Source organism: Sciurus carolinensis, chromosome 6, assembly GCF_902686445.1.
Source record: "Sciurus carolinensis chromosome 6, mSciCar1.2, whole genome shotgun sequence".
In the NCBI taxonomy this organism is placed as follows: domain Eukaryota; kingdom Metazoa; phylum Chordata; class Mammalia; order Rodentia; family Sciuridae; genus Sciurus; species Sciurus carolinensis.
This window is the reverse complement of record NC_062218.1, coordinates 50,850,955-50,865,619: the sequence shown is the minus strand read 5'-3', so window position 1 is coordinate 50,865,619 and position 14,665 is coordinate 50,850,955. Positions and strand designations below refer to the sequence as shown.

Genomic DNA, 14,665 nt, shown 5'->3' with positions numbered 1-14,665 from the left:
GGTAACAATCAACAGGAGTATAAAAAACATTCTCCTTCATATTGCTTCTCTTTAAAATGAACTGGCAACATTGAGTTCTCACTAAATTATTAAATATACCTAATACCTGGAAAATACTTACATATATTTATATGGATTATACATATATTATGCATGTATCAATATATATAAAAAGAAAGACTATTTGTCAATGGTATACTTACACAGAATATATCATTACAGGGATCTATTTAAAAGCTGGACTTGGAAAATAGCCAGTAGTTTCATATACTCAGTCTATAACAATATTAGCACTATTTTCCCCCTTCATATTCTCAAAAGTAAGGTACTAGAATTAAGTTACTAAATATTGCTTTACGTCAAATCATTGTATGTGAATATACAAGCATATGAGTGAAAGAGATGAGATGTCAAAATCTGTATTTTTCTATGTGGGAAAGTTTGAAAAAATCAAAGGTATACAACTATCCTGAAAATTATTTAATTTAACATGATCTAAATGATAAGAAAAACTTTCCTTTTACATTTGCCAATGAGGAAGAAATGATTTTCCAATGAAGGAGAAAACTGAAAACTAGAACCATGGAGTCCAATCGTTATCCTTAGAAGATTTAAAAAACTTACCTCTCCTTCTATAATACCCCTGAAAACACTGGGTAGAATCGGTTGAAACATTTGTGGACCTAATACTGGGTTCACTTTAAGGGCATTTTCCACAACCTAAAAACCAGAAAGGCACACTGGTGAATTCAATACTGTAAGTCACTGCTTCATTTAAAACACAGAAAAAAAAAGTATACATTAAATATCATACATATAATTTGAGAATACACACAAATACATGAGGTATGCTATATTCTGGTACTAGATACCCTTTCACAAATGATCTAGTAAAAACTGCAATTCAATTTAAAAGGTATATAATATTTAGACGATTTAAAAATCTTGCACAGGATTATATTTGATCACACTGTGATAACGTAGGCAGCATGCTGTTAAGGTAATTGTTACCCTTCCATTTTAAACAAATAATCTTTAGAAAATGTTGCACTAATAGAGGCAGCAAGGCATTTAAAAAGTATTGGTTTTTAATCGTGAAAAGGCAAACTATAACACCAATTCTCACAGTTCAAAAATAAGTTTATCAATAAACCAAAGGGGCCTGTTGTATATATACTACATATTTATTAAATTAGAAATCAATTTTTTTTACTTTTAGATATTATTAGTTGTGTTACCTTTGAAATGCAAATTATTTTCATAAGCTAGATGTTCCCTCTGTAACAAAGATGGGTAGACATCCAGTTCAAAGGGGAGTGGAATTTTTCTGTTTGTTGGTTTTATTTTTTTCAGAGTAAGGAAGACAGAGGTCAGGAAGCAGCAATGAGGACCAAGAAGGATTTCTATCCTATGCTTTCAGCCCAACAACTTGTGAGGTGGGAATGAGAAGACAATGGCTGAGAGGTACTAGCCTCAGGACAGAGCCAGGTTTCTCTTGTGACTTCCACCAGTGCTTCTAAAGATCACTGTTTAACCTGCATAACCATTCCATGCAATGAAGGGTTTTTAGCACCTCCAGTGTCCCTGCTCATTAAGTGACAACACTGTGCTCCAAACACTGTGACAGTCAGAAACATGACCAGCATTTCCAAACATTCTTAAAGTAAACAAGTAGCACAAATGGTTGACAACATTCTTTAATTTGGAGTAACAAGTGAAGGGAATTCCCCTCTGGAATATTAAAATATAAAACTTTCTGTGTCCCAAGCACCATACCATCCAAGAAGTGATACAGGGATAAGATACCAATCCTGAGAGGAGATAAGATTCAAAATAGAATTAAATCTGAACTCAATTGTTTATTTTTTAAAAAATTAGATCAAGGAAGAAAAGAGACAAATTAGGAAAATATGTAGACTAGTAGACAGTCTTAGAGGTAGACGTCACTAGACACTCTATTTCCTTGTGAGTGAAAAGTAAGGCTACCTGCTGATTGTTAAACACACATTTAACATCATTTCCTCCTGAAACCTCACCAAAACTACGATAAAAGGATGTTTGAGGCAGGGAGACTTAAGTTTAAGAACACAAAGGGGATGAAAGAAGGAGAGAAGAATTAAAAAGGAAACTGACTCATCACATCAGATAAAGCTGAGTTCTAAGATGGCAATGTAGAAAGCTGAGAAGCTGTGAAAACACAGGAATTATTAGGACCACAAACTTTTCTAAACGAGAAATGGAAAGCTAAAAATAGGAAGAAAAATAAAGACTGAAAATAAAGACAAGGAAAGAAGACAACTATTGAAAATATACTTAAGAAATAGTGTGGGTTGGGGATATGGCTCAGCTGTCACTTGCCTAGCATATGTAAGGCTCTGAGTTTGATCTCCGGCACCACAAACTTCTCATATCTGGGCAATCCACTGCCACTTCAGGAGAGAAAGATAGTGTGCTTTCTGTAAAGGGTCTAAAACAGATTGCTTCTAAACTAAAATGCCATCAATACCAGAAAGAAAGACTTATAAGTCACATTAAGTAACACAATTGTAAAACTACAGAGCACTACGAATAAGAAAAACTACGATCTTGGAGAAAAAGGAGCTGGGAGTGGAAAATTAGCATGTCTTGGAAGATACTTCTTGAAAATTGGAATAATAGAACACTTGACGTGTCTAAACATATTGAGCTAAGACATCTGTCAGAGAGTTTAGTATATATAATATCTATACCAAAACAAAAGATAATTACTAATGTCAGAAACTACAAAAAAGTTATCCAGAAAAAGAAATAATCAGAGCTACTATACATCTCAACTTTGAACAGGAAACCCAGGAATTTTAAAGTGAACATTAAAAATGGATGTAATGGATGGAAATAGGAGACAGTAGAATGAATGGAATATAACTTTCCTATCTTCATATATAAACACAGGACCAGTGTAACTCCACATCATGTACAATCTGTAGAATGGGATCCTAATTAGAATAAGTAATGCTTCATGTATGTATAATGTCAAAGTACACTCCATTGTCATGTATATCTAAAAAGAACAAATAAAAAATAAACAGAAAGATGTAAGAATACAACTTTATTTGGAAGATGGAGATAAAGAGGAGGTGTAAAATCAATAAATGTCATGAATGCAAAGGTATTATTTAAAGACACAAAGTAACATAAAAATCAGCTCTAAGCAATACAAGTGGTCATCCCTGAGCAAGGAGTCTGGATAGAGGAGTCTGACTATAGCTTTTTAAAAAAACTTTTAATATCTAGTTGTTCTAAACCATATCATAGAAAACTCTTGATAAATTTATATACAGAACAGAGAAGGGAAGAGAAGGAGGATCTGAAGAGAATTTATGGCATAATATATAGCTGTGGTTGTTGTCCCAATCCATAAGAATCCTTGTAGATGGGGAGTTTCAGAACTGATGTAAGGGGTCAGAGAACCACATATGCATAAGACAGTATGAAAAGCAACAAATAAAATACTTGAACATAGTTATGTATATATATTTATGACTTTAAAATATTAAGCCATTTACATATATAATTGAATACAAACAAATGCTCTATCACGCATTTTATTAATATATAAAGGTATAGTTATTATGTAAACAACCCACAAGTATTTCAGAGCTAAAATGGAATATCTGTAGTCCAAAGGTTCACATAGCTAGTAAGTACTGGAGTCATGATATACACATGGGCATTCTGACTTGAGGATCCATCTCTTATTAGCCCCTTTATATGCAGTATAAGTATAAATCAAGGTGGGGAAGATGAGATAGTTCTGAAAAACTATGCAGAAAAATGCCATTATCAGACTGGGGTAAGGAACGTGGAAAAGAATCAAGAGAGAATTCAAAGTAGAAGTTATTGTATATAGAAAAACAATTGAACAGTGGGCCAAAGATGAAGAAGTTTTGCATTTCTTACAGTTTTCAGTTTTGGTCAACTGGGTACAGCAGTTGGTGCCAATAATAACAATAAGGTGCTGCTGATGTATTGAATTTAAGATGTCTGTGGGAAATTCATATGGAACAGTCATATATTATTCTGTCTTATATGTATTCTGAAGATCACTCTGAAATACAAAATCTTCATCCCTTTTGAAAGTGGTATAGCACTCCACTTTATGGTTGAATATGCTTCTAATCATTTAATCACCTATTACTACTTTTTATTAGTATTTTGCTGTTACCAAAAGAAATTTTTGTATTTACCTTTTCTGAATACACCTGCAATAGATTGTTTTTTTTTATTAAACCCCTGTGAAAAATGCAGGATTATTTGTTTATGCCTAAGACTATTTTCTTGATTTAGGCTTACACTGAATACAAGGTGGTTAAGAGCATGGATCCTAAAGTCATGGCTCCAATACTTATTAGCTGTGTGACCTTGGAAAAATCAAGTAACTATTATTTAATTTCTCATCTGTAAAAATGGGGGCAAGCATATCGACTATTTTTTGAGTGCAGATTGCTTACTATCTAGAGCTTATCAACAGCCATTTGCCTGCCGCTTGCCTGTCCATCCATCGCCTGCCTTTCATCTACCCATCACCTACTGCCCGAGGTTCACCGTCCGAACTATCATCCGACAGCAGTCAGCAGACTGACCACAGACTGCCAGTGGAGCACCAGCTGCCTGCTGTTGCCTGGAAGTTCACTGTCACAGTACCTGCAGGTTTGGTTACATGTGACTGCCACCATTTTGAGACAACAGCCAGGACTTGTAGGCCCCCTGGCTGGACTGACTGAACCCCATCTCCAGGATCCCTCAGCCCAACCAATCACTCCCTGCCTCTGGGGCCCTCACATTGACTGACTGCTCCCCGCCACCAGGACCCCAAGATTGACTGATTGCACCCCGCCTCCAGGATCCTGCAACCAGACCGACAACACCCCAACTCTAGGACCCCTGCCCAACCAACTGCACCGGGCCTCCAGGACGTCCAGCTGACCACACTCACACCCTGAGCTGCAGCTCCCCATTTGCCAACATACTTGAAAGCCAGAGCAGCCATCTTGGATAATCCTGGAAGCTGCATCTCCCATCTTTAGGTGGGGCAAATCCCATCTTGAGATGACTACTGGAGACTGGAAGCTCATTGTCTGATACCTCTCATACATCAGGCTACTGAAGACTGTGAGGTTTGAAGACTGTTAGAGTGTAGATTTTCTTTTTTCTTCTTATTGAAAATTTTTAAATTTTTATTTCTTTACTTTTCTTGCTCTCTTTTCCTTTTGTTTACCTGTTCCCTCAGAGTCTCTTTCTCCCTTTTTGCATGCTAACAATGGACTTCTTTTGATTACACTCTCACTCCTTCTATGATCTAGAACTTATATATATTCTTTTCTTCTCCCATTAACAGCTACATCCTATACCCCTCAGCATCCTCTTTGTATTTCATTAGAAACTGTAGACCTTATTGCAAATCTGTTTGTTATACTGAAGATAATAATTGAACTCATTCTGTTTATTATAACAGTATTGTTAATGTCTTCACAGGGGCTATTTGGTTTCGGGTTGCATACTGTCTGAACTAGGTGCTGCTAATATTGAACTCCCACTTAAAGAAAAGGTTTTGGAAACCTATAGGGTTTATATATATATATATATATATATATATATATATATATATATATATATATATATATAAAGAGAGAGAGAGAGAGAAGCCTATAGGAGGGAAAATGCACTACCCCAGATGTGCACTGCTAGAGGGGAAAATAGATGAACAACATGAAAAAACAAGGGAAGAAAATGATCCAAACAAATCTAGATTCTGTATTAATAGAATTCAGTGACAGTATGATAGAAGAAATGTCAGAAAAGGACTTCAGATTATACATGATTAAAATGATTCGTGAAGCAAAGAATGAGATAAGAGACCAAACGCAGGCAAAGAATGATCATACCAATAAGCAGTTGAAAGAGCAACTGCAGAAAGCAAAAGATCATTTCAACAAAGAGATAGAGATTCTCAAAAAAAAAACCAGAGATCCTTGAAATGAAGGAAACAATAAACCAAATAAAAAACTCAATGGAAAGCATCACCAACAGACTAGACCACTTGGAAGACAGAACCTCAGACAATATAGACAAAATATTTAATCTTGAAAATAAAGTTACCCAAACAGAGAAGACGGTAGGAAATCATGAAAACAATCTCCAAGAACTATGGGACAGTATGAAAAGGCAAAATTTAAGAATTACCGGGACTGAGGAAGGCACAGAGACACAAACCAAACGAATAAATAACCTATTCAATGAAAGAATATCAGAAAATTTCCCAAACCTGAAGAATGAAATGGAAAGTCAAATACAAGAGGCTTACAGAACACCAATGCACAAAATCACAACAGATCCACACCAAGGCACATTATAATGAAAATGCCTAACATTCAAAATAAAAATAGGATTTTGAAGGTTTCGAGAGAAAAGCATCAGATTACATATAGGGGGAAACCAATATGGATATCAACATATTTCTCAGTCCAAACTCTAAAAGCTAGAAGGGTCTGGAACAACATATTTCAAGTTCTGAAAGAACATGGTTGCCAGCCAAGAATCCTATACCAGCAAAACTAAACTTCAGATTTGAAAACGAAATAAAATCCTTCCATGATAAACAAAAGCTAAAAGAATTTACAAATAGAAAGCCTGCACTACAGAATATTCTCAACAAAATATTACATGAGGAGGAAATGAAAACAACAATGTAGGTCAGCAAAGAGAGGAACTATCTTAAAGGAAAATCCATTCAAAGGAGAAACCAAGTCAAGTTAAAAAATCAAAAATAAGCCCAAATAACTGGGAATACAAATCATATCTCAATAATAACCCTGAATGTCAATAGCCTAAATTCATCAATCAAAAGACATAGACTAGCAGAATGGATTAAAAAGAAAGACCCAAAAATATGCTGCCTGCAAGAGATTCATCTCATAGAAAAAGACATCCACAGACTAAAGGTGAAAAGGTGGGAAAAAACCCACCACACACATGGACTCAGTAAAAAAGCGGGGGTCTCCATCCTTATTTCAGATAAAGTGGACTTCAAGCTAAAGTTAGCCAGAAGGGATAAAGAAGGACATTTCATACTGCTTAAGGGAACCATAAATCAGGAAGACATAAAGATCGTAAATATTTATGCCCCAAACAATGGTGCATTCTGTACATCAAACAAATCCTTCTCAATTCCAGGAATCAAACAGACCACAACACAATAGTTCTGGGTGACTTTAACATACTGCTATCACCACTGGATAGATCTTCCAAACAAAAACTAAACAAAGAAACAATAGAACTCAATAACACAATCAATAACCTAGACTTAACAGACATATACAGAATAGTCCATCCATCAATGAGCGAATTCACTTTCTTCTTAGCAGCACATGGAACCTTCTCGAAAACAGACCATATGTTATGCCACAAAGCAGCCCTCAGGAAATGCAAAAAAATAGAGATACTGCCTTGAGTCCTAAGAGGAAAATTCATTGCATGGAGCACATTCAAGAAAAGAATAAAAAGTCAGCAACTTAATGACCTAACATTACAGTTCAAAACCCTAGAAAAAGAAGAACAGAACAACACCAAAAGTAGTACAAGACAGGAAATAATTAAAATCGGAGCTGAAATCAATGAAATTGAAACAAAAGAAACTATTCCAAAAATTGACAAAACAAAAAGTTGGTTCTTTGAAAAAGTAAACAAAATAGACAAACCCTTAGCCACACTAACAAAGAGGAGAGAGAAAACTCAAATTACTAAAATTTGTGATGAAAAGGGGGAAATATGACAATACCATTGAAATACATAACATAATGAGAAGCTACTTTGAAAATCTATATTCCAACAAAACAGAAAATACCAAAGACATCGACAAATTTCTAGAGACATATGATCCTCCCAAACTGAACCAGGGGGTCATACACAATTTAAACAGATCAGTATCAAGCAATGAAATAGAAGAAGCCATCAAAAGCCTACCAACCAAGAAAAGCCCAGGACCAGATGGATTCTCAATCAAGTTCTACAAGACCTTCAAAGAAGAACTCATTCCTATACTTCTCAAAGTATTCCAGGAAATAGAAAAGGAGGGAACCCTACCCAACTCATTCTGTGAAGCTAATATCACCCTCATACCCAAACCAGGCAAAGACACATAAAGGAAAGAAAATTTTATACCAATATCCTTGATGAATATAGATGCAAAGATCCTTAACAAAATCCTTGCAAACTGTATCCAAAAGTATATTAAGAAGATAGTGCACCACGATCAAGTGGGGTTCATGTGGGGAATGCAAGGTTGGTTCACCATCCATAAATCAATAAATGTAATCCATCATATCAATAGACCTAAGGATAAGAATCATATGGTTATTTCAATTGATGCAGAAAAAGCATTCAACAAAATACAAAACTCCTTCATTCTCAAGACACCAGAAAAAAATAGGGACAGTAGGAACATAGGTGAACATTGTAAAGGCTACTTATGCTAAGCCCATGGCCAACATCATTCTTAATGGAGAAAAACTGAAAGCATTCCCTTTAAAAATGGGAACAAGACAGGGATGCCCTCTTTCACAACTTCTATTCAACATCGTACTTGAAATACTAGCCAGAGCAATTAGACAGACTAAAGAAATTAAAGGGTTATGGATAGGAAAAGAGAAATTCAAGCTGTCACTATTTGCTGATGACATGATTCTCTATTTAGAGGATCCAAAAAGTCCTCCAGAAAACTTCTAGATCTAATAAATGAATTCAGCAAAATAGCAGGATACAAAATCAAGACAAATAAATCTAAAGCATTTATATACATAAACAATGAAACATCTGAAAGGGAAATGAGGGAAACAACTCCATTCGCAATAGCCTCAGAAAAAAAATAATAAAATACTTGGGAGTCAATCTCACCAAAGAGGTGAAAGATCTCTACAGTGAAAACTACAAAACACTGAAGAAAGAAATTGAGGAAGACCTCAGAAGATGGAAAGATCTCCCATGTTCTCGGATAGACAGAATTAGTATTATCAAAAGGGCCAAACTTCCAAAGGTGCTATACAGATTTAATGCAATTCCAATGAAAATCCCTATGACATTTCTCATAGAAACAGACAAAGCAATCATGAAATTCATCTGGAACAACAAAAGACCCAGAATAGCCAAAGCAATCCTGGGCAGGAAGAGTGATGCAGGAGGTATCACTATACCAGACCTTAAACTCTACCATACAGACCTTAAACTCTGCTATAGAGCAATAGTAACAAAAATGGCATGGTACTGGGACCAAAACAGATAGATAGATCAATGGTACAGGATAGAAGACACGGAGACATATCCATAAGTACAGTAACCTCATACTAGACAAAGGTGCCAAAAACTTACAATGGAGAAAAGATAGCTTGTTCAACAAATGGTGCTGGGAAAACTGGAAATCCATATGCAGTAAAATGAAATTAAACCCCTATCTCTCACCCTGTACAAAACTCAACTCAAAATGGATCAAAGATCTAGGAATTAGACCTGAAACCCTTCACCAAATAGAAGAAAAAGTAGGCCTGAATCTCTATCACTTTGGCTTAGGACCAGACTTCTTTAACAAGACCCCCATAGTGCAAGAAATAAAAGCAAGAATCAATGAATGGGACAGATTCAAACTAAAAAGCTTTTTCTCAGCACAGAAAACAATTAACGTGAAAATATTCTCTCTACAGAGTGGGAGAAAATATTTTCCACACACACTTCAGACAGAGCACTCATCTCCAAAGTTCATAAAGAACTTAAAAAACTTTATACCCAAAATACAAAGAACCCAATTAATAAATGGGCAAAGGAAATGGGCAGACACTTCACAGAAGATATACAGGTGATAAACAAATATATGAAAAAGTGCTCATCATCCCTAGTAATTAGAGAAATGCAAATTAAAATCACCCTAAGATTTCATCTAACTCCAATGAGAATGGCTATTATCAAGAACACAAGCAATAATAAGTGTTGGCGTGGATGTGGTGGGGGAAAAGGCACACTCTTACATTGCTGGTGGAGTTGCAAATTGGTGTAGCCACTCTGGAAAGCAGCATGGAGATTCCTCAGGAAACTTGGAATGGACCCACCATTTGACCCGGCTATCCCACTCCTCGGCTTATACCCCAAAGACTTAAAATCAGCATACTATAGTGAAGCAGTCACATCAATGTTTATAGCTGCTCAATTTACAATAGGTAGATTGTGGAACCAACCTAGATGTCCTTCAATTGATGAATGGATAAAGAAACTGTGGTATATATACACTATGGAATATTACTCATAGAGAAAAATAAAATTATGGCATTTGCTGGTAAATGAATGAATTTGGAAAAAATCATGCTAATTGAAATAGGCCAAGCCCAAAAAACCAAAGGCCGAATGTTTTCTCCAATAAGTGGATGATGATACATATGGGGGGGGTGATGGAACTTTGGATGGCGTAGAGGAAAAAGGGGTGGGAAAGGGTGGGGATGGAAAAACAGTAGAATGAAACAGACAGTATTACCCTATATATATGTATGATTACATGAATGGTGTGAATCTACATTGTGTACAACCATAGAAATAAAAAGTTGTACCCCATTTGTGTACAATGAATCAAAATGTGTTTGTAAAAATAAAAAAATTTTAATTAAAAAAATTAAATAAAAATAAATGAATAAATAAATAAAAATGGGGCTCAAACAGTACTACCATCATATGCTTATGTGAGGATTAAATGAACTCTATATATTATGTTCTTAGAAACATGCAGCATATAGTAAATAATGACAATACCTATTATAATTAGTAGAGAATAAATGACATCGTAAAAATATTTGTGTTATCTTAGGCCACAGAGAATGAACAATAATGCATTAATAATGTTAGATATGATATGAAAGAAATTAGAATTTCAAAACTCAAAGTGATATCTCCACATATTTCAAATTAAAAAACTACTAACAATTTAAAGTATTTTTAGAGTATAATTGTACTCATCTAGATAACTTATTTCAAGTCACAGAATAAGGTCTATTTTTGCTTTAAACCATTTGCTCCTAAGCAGGCATACTGATCTCTCTATTCAATTTTCCTAATATTGTAATTTTCTGCTTCAAAGAACAAAGATGTTTCCTGCAGGTAGTGTCAGGAATTAGTCTAACAGTGACATTTAGTAAAAAAAATATATTAAGAATGTTATATAGTATCCTATATTAAGAAACAGTATCTGAAAAATACTAAAAATGAAAATAATGAACATACTAAAAACTATTATAGCTACACTAGAACTCTGAGAACAGGGAAAAGTCAAAAAATTTGAGCATTCTTTCAACCTTCAGACATTGGCATAAAATAAATGTGACATTGTTTTAAAATATTCCTTTACATAAGAAAAACACAAAATTTGTGATAACTAGTATATTCCTAGTATCCATTTATTAAAAAAACAAAATCCATTTTGAGATTTCAAGTCAAACATATGATTTTACGTATAGCAATAAAAATATAAAAATACTGTCAAACACATTATCAGATCTCAATTTTTAATTCAAGTATTTGTACCCTATTAATGACCTAACTGTTGCCATACTTAAAGAGAAACCAGCTTAATATGAAACCTATGTTAAATGTTACAAATACCTTAATATGTATTTGGATGGTAACTCATTGTTATGAATCATGCAAGCAAAAAATGTTAGATATGCTTGAACAATATAGAGTAATATCACTATCTCCACTTCAAAGGAAAGGGTACTGTGGCGCACACCTGTAATCCAGTGGCTTGGGAGGCTGAGGCAGGAGGATCCTGAGTTTCAAAGCCAGCCTCAGCAACAGTAAGGAACAAACAACTCAGTGAGACCCTGTTTCTAAAGAAAATACAAAATAGGATGGGATGTGGCTTAGAGGTTGAGTGCCTCTGAGTTCAATGCCAGATTACCCCCCACCACCACCCCCAAAAAAAAGGAAAAGGGAAAAGATATGAATTAAAATTACAATGGTAGTGCACAGTATATAAGTTTGGAATTTTCCATAATAAAAAATATTTTCAGCCAGGCTGCAGAGGCATATACCTGTAATCCCAGAGAACTGGGAGGCTGAGGCAGGAGGATTACAAATACAAAGCCAGCCTCAGCAAATCAGTGAGACCCTGACTCAAAATAAAAAATAAAAATGGCTGGGGATGTGGCTCTGTGGTTAAGCACTCCTGGGTTCAATCCACAGTACCTGTCCCCTGCCTCCTAAACGAATTGAAATATTGGGTTACTCTGAAAGGGAAGAAATACGATTAATTTTAATTGCATCAACTGAGATGTGTAATTTTTTGTTGTTGTTTTGTTTTTATGGTCCCAGAGATTGAACCCAGGGGCACTTGCTAATTTGCTTAGGGCCTCGCTAAGTTGCTGAGATTGACTTTGAACTTGCAATCCTCCTGCCTCAGCCTCCTGAGTCACTGGGATAATTAGCTACTGTCATTGTATAAATCATAAGCTTAGTTTTAATAGTAAACTTAATAGTCTTTATTTAAGCATTTATTTAGAAGAAATGGTAAAAAAAAAAAAAAAAAAGAGGTAGAACAACTTGGTTTGCCTTGTTTTTTTAACAGCCAAAGATCTAGCAACCAAATAAATTTGTCTACTCGTATATAGCCTATTTTCCTCAGAGGCAGGCTACATAATTACATAAAAATAGCCAACACTTATATTAGATCATTACACACTAGGCATTGTTATAAATGCTTTATATACATAAGGTTGAGTAATCCTCACACCAACCCTAAGAAATAGGTGAAGTTATTATCCCTATTTTACAGGTGAAAAGTGAGAGAGTAACCTGTCCACATCGCACAGCTATGAAGTAGCCAAACCAATGTTCTAACTTGCCAGTCTCTCTTCAGCCCATAGTCTTGTATGCCATGCTACCCTCTCTTTATGTTATGGGTTAAAAGTGATAAACCATTTTAGTAAACAATATATCTAATGTTACTTATAAATTTTGGAGCTATAAAAAGACTGTAAAATTAATATGGGCAAGGACTGACAGCTAAGTGCAGCAGACCAGGGTTGAGGTATCAGGGTCTCAATAAACCACATGCACAGATTCCTATTATTAACTCCTTCCCAGTCCACCTGCATATATTCTCATTCTTTAGTAAACCCCTTGCTCTAAAAAAGAAACAAAAAAATTAAGTCAAAATTAAGTCAAATGAAATTAATCCAAAGATATCTGCCATATACTTACTCTATTTATTGTCTTTATTTTGGTTTTAAATTTCTATTTGAATTTGAATGTAAAACAGTAAAAATAAAAGTTCTGAAGAATATATTTGATAAGTGGACTTTTGTGGAAAATCAACACTAACCAGAAACTGTTCTCCTTTATATAATAATCTAGAATCATACTCCATTCTTTTCTCTTTTTTAAACTGGGGATTAAAAATAAGGGTGCTTTACTACTGAGCTACATCCCCGCCCCTTATCAATTTTTAATTTTGAGACAGGTTCTCCCTAAATTGCCTAGGCTGTCCTCGAACTTGTAATCCTCCTGCCTTAGTCTCCAGAGTTGTTGGGATGACAGACATGCACCACTGTGGTTGGCAAACCATCTTCCCTTCCATTGGGTCCCTTCATCTACAAAACCCACTCAGATCAAGTTTCCCTCAATGACTTCCCACACACAAAAGCCATTTTACTTTTTTAGTAGGAAGTTTCTGTTATGAATTGAATTGTTTCCCCCCAAAAGGGTAGGCTGAAGCCCTAACCTCTGGTACCTGTGACTGTGATATTTGGAAAAAGAGTTTTTGCACATATAATCCCAGTAAATGAAGATATTAGGGTTGGCACTCAATTCATTCTAACTGGTATCCTTGTAAGAAAACATACAGACAGAAGGGTGGAGAGATGTCATGTGAGGCAGAGGCTGAAGTTAAGTGATTCATCTACAAAGTCAAAGAACACCAAAATAATTGCCAATGATCAGCAGGAACTAAGAGAGACTTGAAATTGATTTTCCCTGGGGCCTTTACAGAAAGCATGGCCCTATCAACAGCTTGATTTTGAATCATAAAATTAATAAAAATTACAGATAAATTTCTGATGTTTTAAACAACCAAAGTTGTGGTACTTTGTTATATATCTCTAGGAAATCAATACAGTCCCTAATGATCTCAAGAACCTTCCTTTTCTCGACAATTTGTAAATTAATACTTCATTTAAACAGGTATGATAACTCCAGTTAACAGGCACTAAAAATGTTTTAAATAACACCATTACCTTTACCCTCAACAGACAATCCTAACAGTACTTTCTCTGGTCTTAGTCTTATTCACTTCTCTGTAGTATTACACATTTTATTGGTCTTAGTCACACTTCCTAGGGTTGCCTGAATTAGCAAATACTGTTTTTTTTTTTTTCCTGGCAGTAATAACCCCTACACAGTTTTTAAAACTCAGCTCATATCTTTTTTTACTTTTAAAAATTTTTACAGACTGCATTTTGATTCATTGTACACAAATGGGGTACAACTTTTTGTTCCTATGGTTGTGCACGATGTATTCATACCATTCATGTAATCATACACGTACATAGGGTAATGATGTCTGTTTCATTCCACCATCTTTCATACCTCCCACCCCCTC

General features: G+C 35.1%; 1 protein-coding gene across 1 annotated transcript in view; it reads right to left on the bottom strand.

Annotated features, from left to right (window-relative positions):
• The window catches only part of Ipo11 (importin 11), a 210,397-nt gene that overhangs the window by 64,353 nt on the left and 131,379 nt on the right, over positions 1-14,665 (bottom strand). The window contains exon 25 of the mRNA XM_047555967.1: positions 625-720. Within this exon, the coding sequence (XP_047411923.1) occupies positions 625-720 (96 nt within the window). The remainder of the gene's footprint in view (positions 1-624; positions 721-14,665) is intronic.